This window comes from Cinclus cinclus, chromosome 31 (assembly GCF_963662255.1).
Source record: "Cinclus cinclus chromosome 31, bCinCin1.1, whole genome shotgun sequence".
Classification (NCBI taxonomy): domain Eukaryota; kingdom Metazoa; phylum Chordata; class Aves; order Passeriformes; family Cinclidae; genus Cinclus; species Cinclus cinclus.
Genome location: NC_085076.1, coordinates 2,286,708 through 2,302,447, shown reverse-complemented (window position 1 = coordinate 2,302,447; position 15,740 = coordinate 2,286,708). Strand labels below are relative to the sequence as shown.

At 49.1% G+C, this 15,740-nt stretch overlaps 1 protein-coding gene across 1 annotated transcript in view; it reads left to right on the top strand.

The window, feature by feature from the left end:
- Positions 1–15,740, top strand: part of COPA (COPI coat complex subunit alpha) — a 44,846-nt gene that overhangs the window by 465 nt on the left and 28,641 nt on the right. The window contains exons 2-8 of the mRNA XM_062511260.1: positions 441–602; positions 1,312–1,385; positions 2,129–2,209; positions 4,652–4,728; positions 8,821–8,930; positions 9,912–10,021; positions 14,149–14,248. Of these exons, the coding sequence (XP_062367244.1) occupies positions 441–602; positions 1,312–1,385; positions 2,129–2,209; positions 4,652–4,728; positions 8,821–8,930; positions 9,912–10,021; positions 14,149–14,248 (714 nt within the window). The remainder of the gene's footprint in view (positions 1–440; positions 603–1,311; positions 1,386–2,128; positions 2,210–4,651; positions 4,729–8,820; positions 8,931–9,911; positions 10,022–14,148; positions 14,249–15,740) is intronic.

Genomic DNA, 15,740 nt, shown 5'->3' with positions numbered 1-15,740 from the left:
CCCTTTTCCCGTCCTTTTCCCTCCCTTTCCCCTCCCTTTCCCTCCCTTTTCCCGTCCTTTTCCCCTCCCTTTCCCCTCCCTTTTCCCATCCTTTCCCCTCCCTTTTCCCTCTCTTTTCCCATCCTTTTCCCCTCCCTTTTCCCGTCCTTTTCCCCTCCCTTTCCCCTCCCTTTCCCCTCCCTTTCCCCTCCCTTTTCCCTTCCCTTTCCCCTCCCTTTCCCCTCCCTTTTCCCCTCCCTTTCCCCTCCCTTTTCCCATCCTTTCCCCTCCCTTTTCCCATCCTTTCCCCTCCCTTTTCCCTCTCTTTTCCCATCCTTTTCCCCTCCCTTTTCCCGTCCTCTTCCCCTCCCTTTTCCTGTTCCTTTCCCCTCCTTTTCCCTCCTCTTCCCCTCCCTTTTCCCATCCTCTTCCCCTCCCTTTTCCCTCCCTTTTCCCTCCCTTTCCCCTCCCTTTCCCCTCCCTTTTCCCACTTTCCCGTGTGTTCCCAGGGCTGTCATTCCACCCGAAGCGTCCCTGGATCCTGACCAGCCTCCACAATGGAGTGATCCAGCTCTGGGATTATCGCATGTGCACCCTCATCGACAAGTTCGACGAGCACGATGGTAATTCCAGGAAAAAAAAAAAAAAACCCAAAAAAAAAACCAAAAAAAAAAAAAACCAAAAAACCAAAAAAAAACCCCGAGAATTCTGGGGGAAAAAAAAACCACAAAAAAAAAAAAAAGGGAAGTGTGGGAGCCCCTCCTCGAGCCCGCAGCGCTCCTGGGTTTGGTTCTGGAGGGAGGAAAATTCCCCAAAAATTTGTGGTGGGAGGTTGAATTCCTGCTAATTCCTGGAGGTGCGAGTGGGGAGTTTTTGGGAATGCCTGGAGTTGTTCCAAGGGGGATTCTTGGGGTGGATTCCAGGAAAATTCCCCTGAAGCTTTTCCAGGGGATTTTTGGGATGGATTTTAGGGAAAAACTGTCCTGGAGCTGCTCCCGCCTGAGGGAATTTTGGGATGGATTCCCAAAATCTGCCCCTACTCCAAGGAGGATTTTTGGGATGTGGGAAAAGCTCCCAGGGAATGACCCCACAGCTCCCAGAATCCAGGCAGGATTTTGAGATCCCCTGAACTCCTCCTGCTCCAGGAAATTCCCTGATCCCATTAAAAAAAAAAACAAAAACAAAAACAAAAAACCCCACCCGGATTTGGGCGACAAACGAAAAAAAAAAAGGGAATCGCTCCCAGTGTCCCGATTTTCTTGGATTTGCCCGGATTTTGGGAATTCCCGGAGGTTTTTTTTTTGGGAATTCCACGGGATTTTCCCCCTCCAGGGCCAGTCCGTGGGATCGATTTCCACAAGCAGCAGCCGCTCTTCGTGTCCGGGGGGGACGACTACAAAATCAAGGTGAGAAATTCCCAATTTTCCACTTTTTTTTTTTTTTTTTTTTCCCCACAAAAAAAATCCCCCCCCTCAATAAAATAAAAATCCAGAGCGTGGGAAAGGCTGGGATGAGCCCTTTGTGGGAATAAAGTTTGGGAACAGGGATTGAGGGGGAAATGTGGGATTGAGAATTGGAAAATGGAGGGGAATAAATGGGGGAAATCTTGGAATAAAAGGGGAAAGTTCGTGGGGAAGAAAAGTGGGAATTTTGGTTTGCTTCCCTGGTTTTGGAGCTGGAGCTTTTCCAGGTTGGGGTTTTGTGGGAATCAGCTTTGGGGATTTGGGATCCATGGATTTGTGGGGGAAACACGGGATGGAAAATCGGGATAAGGTGGGAAAATTGTGGGGAAATCTGGGAATAGGGGGGGGGGGAGGAAAAATTCCTGGGGGGGAAAAAAAAAAAAGTGGAACTCTGAAGTTTCGCTACCCTGTTTTTGGAGCTGGAGCTTTTTTTTTCTGCTTTTGGGATTTTGTGGGAAAAAAGGGGAGGGAATAAAGTTTGGGAATTGGGATTTAAGGATTTGAAGGGGGGGGGGGGGGGAATATCCGGGATTGAAAACTGGATTAAAGTGGGAAAACGAAAGGGAAATAAATTTGGGAGCGAGCTGGGGGGGGTGGGAAAAAGTGGGAATTTTGCTGTCCTGCCTCTGTGGGGCGTTCCCGGTGCGGAATTCCCGGGGTTTTTCCTGGGATCTGTGGGATTTCAGGTGTGGAATTACAAACTGAGGCGCTGCCTCTTCACGCTGCTGGGGCACCTGGATTACATCAGGACAACGTTCTTCCATCACGTGAGTGGGGAATGCCACGGGGGCCTTCCTGGGAATCCCCAGGGGCAATTTAATGGGGTTTTATGGGGTTTTATGGGGGTTTATGGGGTTTTATGGGGGTTTAATGGGGTTTAATGGGGTTTAATGGGGGTTTTATGGGGTTTTATGGGGGTTTTATGGGGGTTTAATGGGGTTTTATGGGGGTTTAATGGGGGTTTAATGGGGGTTTAATGGGGGTTTTATGGGGTTTTATGGGGGTTTAATGGGGGTTTTATGGGGGTTTAATGGGGTTTTATGGGGGTTTAATGGGGGTTTTATGGGGTTTTATGGGGGTTTAATGGGGGTTTTATGGGGGTTTAATGGGGTTTTATGGGGTTTTATGGGGTTTTATGGGGGTTAATGGGGGTTTAATGGGGTTTAATGGGGGTTTATGGGGGTTTTATGGGGATTTAATGGGGATTTAATGGGGTTTTATGGGGTTTTATGGGGGTTTATGGGGGTTTAATGGGGTTTTATGGGGGTTTAATGGGGGTTTAATGGGGGTTTATGGGGTTTTATGGGGGTTATATGGGGGTTTTATGGGGTTTTATGGGGGTTTAATGGGGGTTTTATGGGGGTTTATGGGGGTTTTATGGGGTTTAATGGGGGTTTTATGGGGTTTAATGGGGTTTAATGGGGTTTTATGGGGGTTTAATGGGGGTTTTATGGGGGTTTTATGGGGGTTTTATGGGGTTTAATGGGGGTTTATGGGGGTTTATGGGGTTTTATGGGGGTTATATGGGGGTTTTATGGGGGTTTTATGGGGGTTTAATGGGGGTTTAATGGGGGTTTAATGGGGTTTAATGGGGTTTTATGGATTTAATGGGGGTTTAATGGGGGTTTTATGGGGGTTTAATGGGGATATAATGGGGGTTTAATGGGATGTAATGGGGATGTAATGGGAATTTAATGGGGATTTAATGGGAAGTTTATGGGGATTTAATGGGGATTTAATGGGGATTTTATGGGGATTTTATGGGGATTTAATGGGGGTTTTATGGGGATTTAATGGGGATTTAAAGGGGATTTTATGGGGATTTTATGGGATTTTATGGGATTTAATGGGGATTTTATGGGAATTTAATGGGGATTTAATGGGGATTTTATGGGAATTTTATGGGAATTTTTTGGGAATTTAATGGGGATTTAATGGGAAGTTTATGGGGATTTAATGGGGATTTTATGGGGATTTAATGGGAAGTTTATGGGGATTTAATGGGGATTTAATGGGGATTTAATGGGGATTTAATGGGGATTTAATGGGGATTTAAAGGGGGTTTTATGGGGATTTAATGGGGATTTAATGGGGATTTTTTGGGAATTTTTTGGGGATTTAATGGGGATTTTATGGGGATTTTATAGGGATATAATGGGATATTATGGGGATTTAATGGGAATTTTATGGGAATTTTATGGGGATTTTATGGGGATTTTATGGGGATTTAATGGGAATTTAATGGGCATTTAATGAGGATTTAATGGGGATTTAATGGGGATTTAAAGGGGATTTAATGGGGGTTTAATGGGAATTTTATGGGGATTTAATGGGGATTTTATGGGAATTTTATGGGAATTTTTTGGGGATTTAATGGGGATTTTATGGGAATTTTATGGGAATTTTTTGGGAATTTAATGGGCATTTAATGGGGATTTAATGGGCATTTTATGGGGATTTAATGGGAATTTTATGGGGATTTTATGGGGATTTTATGGGAATTTAATGGGAATTTTATGGGAATTTTATGGGAATTTCTTCAGTGGGAATTTTCCTCTCCTGGGAATTCTTCTCCGTGGGAATTACTCCTGGGAATTCCTCCACTGGGGATCAGTTCCTGGGAATTCTGCTTCCCTGGGAATGTCCAGTGGGAATTTTTTAATGGGAATTTCTCCAGTGGGAGTCAATTCCTGGGAATTTCTCCTGGGGAATCTTCTCATGGATTCTCCTCCCAGGGAATTTTTCCTTTCCTGGGATTCTCCAGTGGGAATTCTGTTTTCCTGGGAATTCTGCTTTCCTGGGGATCTCCAATGGGAATCTCCAATGGGAATCCATTCCTGGAAATCTCATGGAATCTGCTCCCTGGGAATCCTCTCCTTGGGAATCTCTCCCTCCAAGCTTCTTTTCCATGGGAAATTGGGAATTCCCAGTGCTGGGGTCTTTCCCTGCACCCAATCCCATTTTTTTTATTATTTTTTATTTTTACTTTAACATTTTAGTGTTTGTTTTTTTTTTTATGTTCTGGATTCTCACGTTTTCGCGCTCTCGGGTTTTTTTTTTTACCTCTGTTGGGTTTTTTTTGTTTTTTTTTAACGTATTTGGATTTTAATTTTTTGCCTTTTAATTTTATTTTTTTTTTGTTTGTTTGTTTTCCAAATTATTATTATTTCTGATTTTTTTTTTTTTTTTTTTTTTTTTGGTTTTCCCAGGAGTATCCCTGGATCCTGAGCGCTTCCGACGACCAAACCATCCGGGTGTGGAACTGGCAATCCCGGACCTGTGTCTGGTGAGATTCCCCTGGGATTCCTTGGGATTCCCTGGGATTTACTGGGATTTCCTGGGATTTCCTGGGATTCCCCTGGGATTCCCTGGGATTTCCTGGGATTCCCTGGGATTTCCTGGGATTCCTCTTGGATTCCTCTGGGATTCCCCTGGGATTTCCTGGGATTCCCCTGGGATTTCCTGGGATTCCCCTGGGATTTCCTGGGATTTCCTGGGATTCCCTGGGATTTCCTGGGATTTCCTGGGATTCCTCTGGGATTTCCTGGGATTCCCTGGGATTCCCTGGGATTTCCTGGGATTCCCTGGGATTCCCTGGGATTCCCTGGGATTTCCTTGGGATTTCCTTGGGATTTCCTGGGATTCCCTGGGATTTCCTGGGATTCCCTGGGATTCCCTGGGATTCCCTGGGATTTCCTGGGATTTCCCTGGGATTCCTCTTGGATTCCTCTTGGATTCCTCTGGGATTCCCTGGGATTCCTCTGGGATTCCCTGGGATTTCCTGGGATTTCCTGGGATTTCCTGGGATTCCTCTGGGATTTCCTGGGATTTCCTGGGATTCCCTGGGATTTCCTGGGATTTCCCTGGGATTCCTCTTGGATTCCTCTGGGATTCCTCTGGGATTCCCCTGGGATTTCCTGGGATTTCCCTGGGATTTCCTGGGATTCCTCTGGGATTTCCTGGGATTCCTCTGGGATTCCCTGGGATTTCCTGGGATTCCTCTGGGATTTCCTGGGATTTCCTGGGATTCCTCTGGGATTCCTTGGGATTCCTCTGGGATTTCCTGGGTTTTCCTGGGATTCCTCTTGGATTCCTCTGGGATTCCCTGGGATTTCCTGGGATTTCCTGGGATTCCTCTGGGATTCCTTGGGATTCCTCTGGGATTTCCTGGGTTTTCCTGGGATTCCTCTTGGATTCCTCTTGGATTCCTCTGGGATTCCTCTGGGATTTCCTGGGATTCCTCTGGGATTCCTTGGGATTTCTCTGGGATTCCTCTGGGATTTCCTGGGATTTCCTGGGATTCCCCTGGGATTTCCTGGGATTTCCTGGGATTCCCTGGGATTTCCTGGGATTTCCTGGGATTTCCTGGGATTCCTCTGGGATTTCCTGGGATTTCCTGGGATTCCCTGGGATTCCCTGGGATTCCCTGGGATTCCCCTGGGATTTCCTGGGATTTCCTGGGATTCCCTGGGATTTCCTGGGATTTCCTGGGATTCCTCTTGGATTCCTCTTGGATTCCTCTGGGATTCCCTGGGATTCCTCTGGGATTCCCTGGGATTTCCTGGGATTCCCTGGGATTTCCCTGGGATTTCCTGGGATTCCTCTGGGATTTCCTGGGATTTCCTGGGATTCCTCTGGGATTTCCTGGGATTCCCCTGGGATTTCCTGGGATTTCCCTGGGATTCCTCTTGGATTCCTCTGGGATTCCTCTGGGATTCCCCTGGGATTTCCTGGGATTTCCCTGGGATTTCCTGGGATTCCTCTGGGATTTCCTGGGATTTCCTGGGATTCCTCTTGGATTCCTCTGGGATTCCTCTGGGATTCCCCTGGGATTTCCTGGGATTTCCCTGGGATTTCCTGGGATTCCTCTGGGATTTCCTGGGATTCCCTGGGATTTCCTGGGATTCCTCTGGGATTTCCTGGGATTCCTCTGGGATTCCTCTGGGATTCCTCTGGGATTCCCTGGGATTCCTCTGGGATTCCTCTGGGATTCCCTGGGATTCCTCTGGGATTCCCTGGGATTCCCTGGGATTTCCTGGGATTTTGGGACAAACCCTTCCCTGCCAGCCTGGCGAGGGAATTCCAGCCATCCCCCATCCCTGGGATTGGAGTTTTAGGGATTTTTCTGGGATTTTTTTTTTTTTTTTTTTTTTTTTTTTAGGATTTTTCCATCCCAAACCCTTCCGGAATTCCCTGTGTTGGTTCATTTGGGATTTTAGGGAATAAATCCCAGATCCTGCCTGGGTTATCTCACAGATTCCCCATCCCTGGGAACATCCCTGCCCAGGGAATTCCACAATTCCCGGGATCCCCATCCCAGCCCCTCCCTGCTTTTGGGATGCTGGGTTTTGCTGGAATTTTTTCCCAGTTTTTTCCCCGTTTTTGCTGGAATGTTTTCCCGTTTTTTCCCTGGTTTTGCTGGAATATTTCCCCTGCTTTCACTGGAATATTTTCCCATTTCTTTCCGATTTTTCCCTGGTTTTTTCCCCCTTTTTTGCTGGAACCTTTCCTCGTTTTTTTCCCTGAACTTTTCCCTGTTTTTTTCCCCATGGTTTCACCGGAACATTTCTCCATTTCTTTCCCCGTTTTCCCCCGTTTTCTCTGGAACATTTCCCCATTTTCTCTGGAACAATTCCCAATTTTCTCTGGAACACTTCCCCCTTTTCCCCCCATTTTCACTGGAACATTTCCCTGTTTTTTCCCCGGTTTTCTCTGGAACATTTCCCCATTTTCACTGGAAAATTTCCCCATTTTCTCTGGAACATTTCCCCCTTTTCCCCCCGTTTTCTCTGGAACGTTTTCCCCTTTTCCCCCCATTTTCACTGGAAAATTTCCCCATTTTTTGCCCGGTTTCACTGGAACGTTTCCCCATTTTTCCCCATTTTCATTGGAACATTTCCCCATTTTCTCTGGAACATTTCCCCCTTTTCCCCCCATTTTCTCTGAAACATTTCCCCGGTTTTCCCTGGAACATTTCCCCGTTTTTCCCCCCGTTTTCTCTGGAACGTTTCCCCATTTTCTCTGGAACATTTCCCCCTTTTCCCCCATTTTCTCTGGAACGTTTCCCCGTTTTTCCCCCCATTTTCTCTGGAACATTTCCCCATTTTCTCTGGAACATTTCCTCCTTTTCTCTGGAACATTTCTCCCTTTTCCCCCCGTTTTCTCTGGAACATTTCCCCATTTTCTCTGGAACATTTCCTCCTTTTCTCTGGAACATTTCTCCCTTTTCCCCCCGTTTTCTCTGGAACATTTCCCCCTTTTCCCCCCGTTTTCTCTGGAACATTTCCCCCTTTTCCCCCCATTTTCTCTGGAACATTTCCCCGGTTTTCCCTGGAACATTTCCCCCTTTTCCCCCCGTTTTCTCTGGAACATTTCCCCATTTTCTCTGGAACATTTCCCCGTTTTCTCTGGAACGTTTCCCCCTTTTCCCCCCGTTTTCTCTGGAACATTTCCCCATTTTCTCTGGAACACTTCCCCCTTTTCCCCCCATTTTCTCTGGAACGTTTCCCCCTTTTCCCCCCATTTTCCCTGGAACATTTCCCCCTTTTCCCCCCGTTTTCACTGGAACGTTTCCCCGTTTTCTCTGGAACGTTTCCCCCTTTTCCCCCCGTTTTCTCTGGAACATTTCCCCCTTTTCTCTGGAACATTTCCCCCTTTTCCCCCCGTTTTCTCTGGAACATTTCCCCGGTTTTCCCTGGAACATTTCCCCCTTTTCCCCCCGTTTTCACTGGAACGTTTCCCCGTTTTCTCTGGAACATTTCCCCCTTTTCCCCCCGTTTTCACTGGAACGTTTCCCCGTTTTCTCTGGAACATTTCCCCCTTTTCCCCCCGTTTTCACTGGAACGTTTCCCCCTTTTCTCTGGAACACTTCCCCCTTTTCCCCCCGTTTTCTCTGGAACATTTCCCCATTTTCTCTGGAACACTTCCCCCTTTTCCCCCCGTTTTCTCTGGAACATTTCCCCATTTTCTCTGGAACATTTCCCCCTTTTCCCCCCATTTTCTCTGGAACGTTTCCCCATTTTTCCCCATTTTCATTGGAACATTTCCCCCTTTTCTCTGGAACATTTCCCCCTTTTCCCCCCGTTTTCCCTGGAACATTTCCCCCTTTTCCCCCCATTTTCTCTGGAACATTTCCCCGGTTTTCCCTGGAACATTTCCCCCTTTTCCCCCCGTTTTCACTGGAACGTTTCACCCTTTTCTCTGGAACGTTTCCCCCTTTTCCCCCCGTTTTCTCTGGAACATTTCCCCATTTTCTCTGGAACACTTCCCCCTTTCCCTCCGTTTTCTCTGGAACGTTTCCCCCTTTTCCCCCCGGTTTCACGGGAACGTTTTCCCGTCTCTTTTCCCGTTTTTCCCGTTCCCCTGGGCTGCTCCCCAGCGTGCTGACAGGACACAACCACTACGTGATGTGTGCCCAGTTCCACCCCAGCGAGGACCTGGTGGTGTCGGCCAGCCTGGACCAGACCGTCAGGGTGTGGGACATCTCCGGTGAGAATTCCCAAAAAAAACACGGAATGGGAGTGGGAACAGGTCTGGGATGGACCTTCAGGGTGTGGGGCATCTCCGGTGAGAATTCCCAAAAAAAAACTGGGAATGGGAGTGGGAACGGGTCTGGGATGGACCTTCAGGGTGTGGGACATCTCCGGTGAGAATTCCCAAAAAAAAACTGGGAATGGGAGTGGGAATGGGTCAGACCTTCAGGGTGTGGGACATCCCTGTGAGAATTCCCAAAAAAAAAACTGGGAATGGGAGTGGGAATGGGTCAGACCTTCAGGGTGTGGGACATCTCCGGTGAGAATTCCCAAAAAAAAACCACGGAATGGGAGTGGGAATGGGTCTGGGATGGACCTTCAGGGTGTGGGACATCTCTGTGAGAATTCCTGAAAAAAAACTGGGAATGGGAGTGGGAATGGGTCAGACCTTCAGGGTGTGTGGGAGATGTCTCCAGTGAGAATTCCTGAAAAAATCCTGGGATGGGAACGGGGCTGAAAAAGGGAATGGAGAATCCTGAGGGAGCTCAGGATGGAGAAAAAGGGGGATCCAGGGGGAATTTCGGGATCTGCCAGGGAGGGATTTGGGATCTGATCCCAGGGAATGGGACTGGACGAGAGGGAACGGCCTCGAGCTGGGCCAGGGTGGGAAATTTGGGATGAGTTTTCCATGGAAAAAAAAGGGTCGGGAAGCATCGGAAGGGGCTCAGGGAGGGTCGGATCCCCATCCCTGGGAGGGAATTCCTGGAATTCCTCGGGATGACCAAGAGGGGCTCGGACACAGCTCTGGATGAGCTTGGAATTCTTTCCCAAGCCCAGGGATTTTGGGATTCGGTGGATCCTGTAGGTGGGAAGGAGGCGGGGCTGGAAAACCCTGAGGGATCTCAGGCCGGAGAAGAAAGGACGAGATCCAGTGAGGAATTCCGGGATCTTCCAGGGGGGATGTGATTCCCGAGGTTTTTTTCCCTGCTTTTCCCAGGGCTCAGGAAGAAGAACCTGTCCCCCGGGGCCGTGGAGTCGGACGTGCGCGGGATCACCGGCGTGGATCTGTTCGGCACCACCGACGCCGTGGTCAAACACGTCCTGGAGGTGCCGGGAATTGCCGGAATTCCGTGGGGAAACCGCGGGGGAAAGGGGGGGAGAGGCCGGGGGAAGGGGTTTGGGATCTGTGAGGGGAGGGGTTTGGGATCTGTGAGGGAAGGGGTTTGGGATCTGTGAGGGAAGGGGTTTGGGATCTGTGAGGGGAGGGGTTTGGGATCTGTGAGGGAAGGGGTTTGGGATCTGTGAGGGAAGGGGTTTGGGATCTGTCAGGGGATATTTGGGATCTGTCAGGGAAGGGGTTTGGGATCTGTGAGGGAAGGGATTTGGGATCTGTGAGGGAAGGGGTTTGGGATCTGTGAGGGAAGGGGTTTGGGATCTGTGAGGGAAGGGGTTTGGGATCTGTCAGGGAAGGGGTTTGGGATCTGTCAGGGAAGGGATTTGGGATCTGTGAGGGAAGGGGTTTGGGATCTGTGAGGGAAGGGATTTGGGATCTGTCAGGGGATATTTGGGATCTGTCAGGGAAGGGATTTGGGATCTGTGAGGGGAGGGGTTTGGGATCTGTCAGGGGAGGGATTTGGGATCTGTCAGGGAAGGGGTTTGGGATCTGTCAGGGAAGGGGTTTGGGATCTGTGAGGGAAGGGGTTTGGGATCTGTGAGGGAAGGGGTTTGGGATCTGTGAGGGAAGGGGTTTGGGATCTGTGAGGGAAGGGATTTGGGATCTGTCAGGGGATATTTGGGATCTGTCAGGGAAGGGATTTGGGATCTGTCAGGGGAAGGGATTTGGGATCTGTCAGGGGATATTTGGGATCTGTCAGGGAAGGGGTTTGGGATCTGTCAGGGAAGGGGTTTGGGATCTGTGAGGGAAGGGGTTTGGGATCTGTGAGGGGAGGGGTTTGGGATCTGTCAGGGGATATTTGGGATCTGTCAGGGAAGGGGTTTGGGATCTGTGAGGGAAGGGGTTTGGGATCTGTGAGGGGAGGGGTTTGGGATCTGTCAGGGAAGGGGTTTGGGATCTGTCATGGAGGGATTTGGGATCTGTCAGGGAAGGGGTTTGGGATCTGTGAGGGAAGGGATTTGGGATCTGTGAGGGAAGGGGTTTGGGATCTGTGAGGGAAGGGATTTGGGATCTGTCAGGGGATATTTGGGATCTGTCAGGGAAGGGGTTTGGGATCTGTCAGGGAAGGGATTTGGGATCTGTGAGGGAAGGGGTTTGGGATCTGTGAGGGAAGGGATTTGGGATCTGTCAGGGGATATTTGGGATCTGTCAGGGAAGGGGTTTGGGATCTGTGAGGGAAGGGGTTTGGGATCTGTGAGGGGAGGGGTTTGGGATCTGTCAGGGAAGGGGTTTGGGATCTGTCATGGAGGGATTTGGGATCTGTCAGGGAAGGGGTTTGGGATCTGTGAGGGAAGGGGTTTGGGATCTGTGAGGGAAGGGATTTGGGATCTGTCAGGGGATATTTGGGATCTGTCAGGGAAGGGATTTGGGATCTGTCAGGGAAGGGATTTGGGATCTGTGAGGGGAGGGGTTTGGGATCTGTCAGGGGAGGGATTTGGGATCTGTCAGGGAAGGGGTTTGGGATCTGTCAGGGAAGGGGTTTGGGATCTGTGAGGGAAGGGGTTTGGGATCTGTGAGGGAAGGGATTTGGGATCTGTCAGGGGATATTTGGGATCTGTCAGGGAAGGGATTTGGGATCTGTCAGGGAAGGGATTTGGGATCTGTGAGGGGAGGGGTTTGGGATCTGTCAGGGGAGGGATTTGGGATCTGTCAGGGAAGGGGTTTGGGATCTGTCAGGGAAGGGGTTTGGGATCTGTGAGGGAAGGGGTTTGGGATCTGTGAGGGAAGGGGTTTGGGATCTGTGAGGGAAGGGGTTTGGGATCTGTCAGGGAAGGGATTTGGGATCTGTGAGGGAAGGGGTTTGGGATCTGTGAGGGAAGGGATTTGGGATCTGTCAGGGGATATTTGGGATCTGTCAGGGAAGGGATTTGGGATCTGTCAGGGGAAGGGATTTGGGATCTGTCAGGGGATATTTGGGATCTGTCAGGGAAGGGGTTTGGGATCTGTCAGGGAAGGGGTTTGGGATCTGTGAGGGAAGGGGTTTGGGATCTGTGAGGGGAGGGGTTTGGGATCTGTCAGGGGATATTTGGGATCTGTCAGGGAAGGGGTTTGGGATCTGTGAGGGAAGGGGTTTGGGATCTGTGAGGGGAGGGGTTTGGGATCTGTCAGGGAAGGGGTTTGGGATCTGTCATGGAGGGATTTGGGATCTGTCAGGGAAGGGGTTTGGGATCTGTGAGGGAAGGGATTTGGGATCTGTGAGGGAAGGGGTTTGGGATCTGTGAGGGAAGGGATTTGGGATCTGTCAGGGGATATTTGGGATCTGTCAGGGAAGGGGTTTGGGATCTGTCAGGGAAGGGATTTGGGATCTGTGAGGGAAGGGGTTTGGGATCTGTGAGGGAAGGGATTTGGGATCTGTCAGGGGATATTTGGGATCTGTCAGGGAAGGGGTTTGGGATCTGTGAGGGAAGGGGTTTGGGATCTGTGAGGGGAGGGGTTTGGGATCTGTCAGGGAAGGGGTTTGGGATCTGTCATGGAGGGATTTGGGATCTGTCAGGGAAGGGGTTTGGGATCTGTGAGGGAAGGGATTTGGGATCTGTGAGGGAAGGGGTTTGGGATCTGTGAGGGAAGGGATTTGGGATCTGTCAGGGGATATTTGGGATCTGTCAGGGAAGGGATTTGGGATCTGTCAGGGAAGGGATTTGGGATCTGTGAGGGGAGGGGTTTGGGATCTGTCAGGGGAGGGATTTGGGATCTGTCAGGGAAGGGGTTTGGGATCTGTCAGGGAAGGGGTTTGGGATCTGTGAGGGAAGGGGTTTGGGATCTGTGAGGGAAGGGGTTTGGGATCTGTGAGGGAAGGGGTTTGGGATCTGTCAGGGAAGGGATTTGGGATCTGTGAGGGAAGGGGTTTGGGATCTGTGAGGGAAGGGATTTGGGATCTGTCAGGGGATATTTGGGATCTGTCAGGGAAGGGATTTGGGATCTGTCAGGGGAAGGGATTTGGGATCTGTCAGGGGATATTTGGGATCTGTCAGGGAAGGGGTTTGGGATCTGTCAGGGAAGGGGTTTGGGATCTGTGAGGGAAGGGGTTTGGGATCTGTGAGGGGAGGGGTTTGGGATCTGTCAGGGAGGGATTTGGGATCTGTCAGGGGATATTTGGGATCTGTCAGGGAAGGGGTTTGGGATCTGTCAGGGAGGGATTTGGGATCTGTCAGGGGATATTTGGGATCTGTCAGGGAAGGGGTTTGGGATCTGTCAGGGAGGGATTTGGGATTGTCAGGGAAGGGGTTTGGGATCTCTCAGGGGAGGGATTTGGGATCTATCAGGGAAGGGATTTGGGATCTGTCAGGGGAGGGATTTGGGATCTGTCAGGGGAGGGATTTGGGATCTGTCAGGGGAAGGGATTTGGGATCTGTCATGGAGGGATTTGGGATCTGTCAGGGGAGGGATTTGGGATCTGTCAGGGGAGGGATTTGGGATCTGTCATGGAGGGATTTGGGATCTGTCATGGAGGGATTTGGGATCTGTCAGGGAGGGATTTGGGATCTGTGAGGGGAAGGGATTTGGGATCTGTCATGGAGGGATTTGGGATCTGTCAGGGGAGGGATTTGGGATCTGTCAGGGGAAGGGATTTGGGATCTGTCATGGAGGGATTTGGGATCTGTCAGGGAAGGGGTTTGGGATCTGTCAGGGAAGGGATTTGGGATCTGTCAGGGGAGGGATTTGGGATTTGTCAAGGGAGGGGAATTTTGGGATCTGCCACGGGGGGAATTTTGGGATCTGTTGAGGGAGGGATTTGGGATCTGTCGGGGGAATGGGGACAGGATAAAAGGGAACAGACTGCAGCTGGGCCAAGGTGCCAAATTTGGGAAAAATTCCTTCTGGAAAAAGGAGGAAAAAAAATCTTTGGGATGGGTTCTGGGAAGGGCAAGGCTGCCTCCAGGTGGGGATAATCCCAAAATTTTTCTGGGAATGGTTTGGGATTTTGGAGCCCAGCTCAGCTGCTCCTGGATTATTTCCCCCCCCCCCCCCCCGTGGATTTCCCCCATTCCCTTCCATTTTGCTGTGGATTTTTCCACCCCCCCATTCCCAGTGAAAATTCCCTGGATTTTCCCCATTCCAGGGCCACGACAGGGGGGTGAACTGGGCTGCCTTCCACCCCTCCATGCCTCTCATCGTCTCCGGCGCCGACGATCGCCAGGTGAAGATCTGGAGGATGAACGGTGAGGGGGAAAAAAAAAAAACGGGGGAAAAAAAAACAAAAAAAAACGGGAAAAATGGGGAAAAAAAAAAAAAAACAACCCCTCGGCATGGGGGGAGGGGGAATCCTCCCCCGTTCCTGGCTTTTTCCTGCTTTTTTTTTTTTTTTTCACCAATCCTGGGGAGTTTTGTTTTGTTTTTTTTTTTTTTCCCCCCCCCCGTTCCTTCCATTTTCCAGGGTTTTTTTTTTATCCCCGTTCCTCTCGTTTTCCCGGGAGATTTTTTTCCTCGTTCTTTTAATTTCTCTTTCCTTTCATTTCCCTTCCCGTGACCTTTTTTTCCCATTTTTTTCCCCCATTTCTCCCTCCCCCAAATCCTCCAGAATCCAAGGCCTGGGATGTGGCCACGTGTTTGTTTTTTCCACATTTCCTTGTGGTTTTTTTTTCCCCATTTCCTCCTGTTTTTTTTCTTTTTCCCCCATTTTCTCGTGGGTTTTTTTTTTTCCCCATTTCCTCGTATTTATTTTTTTTCCCCCATTTCCTCATGGTTTGTTTTTTCCCCATTTCCTTCTGGTTTTTTTTTTTTCCCCATTTCCTCAATTTTTTTATTTTTTCCCCCATTTCCTCGTGGGTTTTTTTTCCCCATTTCCTCATGGTTTGTTTTTCCCCCATTTCCTCGTGGTTTTGTTTTTTTTTCCCCATTTCCTCATTTTTTTTTCTTTTTTCCCCCATTTCCTTGTGGTTTGGTTTTTTTTCCCCATTTCCTCCTATTTTTTTTTTGCCATTTCCTCGAGGTTTTTTTCTTCCCCCATTTCCTCATGGTTTGTTTTTCCCCCATTTCCTCGTGGTTTGGTTTTTTTTCCCCATTTCCTCATTTTTTTTCTTTTTTTCCCCATTTCCTCGTGTTTTGGGTTTTTTTCCCCCCATTTCCTCCTGGTTTTTTTTCCCATTTCCTCATGGTTTTTTCTTCCCCCATTTCCTCATGGTTTGTTTTTTTTTCCCCATTTCCTCATTTTTTTTCTTTTTTCCCCCATTTCCTCGTGGTTTGGTTTTTTTCCCCCCATTTCCTCCTGGTTTTTTTTCCCATTTCCTCATGGTTTTTTCTTCCCCCATTTCCTCATGGTTTGTTTTTTTTTCCCCATTTCCTCATTTTTTTTTCTTTTTTCCCCCATTTCCTCGTGGTTTGGTTTTTTTCCCCCCATTTCCTTGTGTTTTTTTTCTTTCCCCATTTCCTCGTGTTTTGGTTTTTTTTCCCCATTTCCTCCTGTTTTTTTTTTCCCATTTCCTCGAGGTTTTTTTCTTCCCCCATTTCCTCGTGGTTTGGTTTTTTTTTTCCCCATTTCCTCGTGGTTTGGTTTTTTTTTTCCCCATTTCCTCATTTTTTTTCTTTTTTCCCCCATTTCCTCGTGGTTTGTTTTTTTTTCCCCATTTCCTCGAGGTTTTTTTCTTCCCCCATTTCCTCGTGGTTTGGTTTTTTTTTTCCCCATTTCCTCGTGCTTTCCCCCCATTCCCTTTG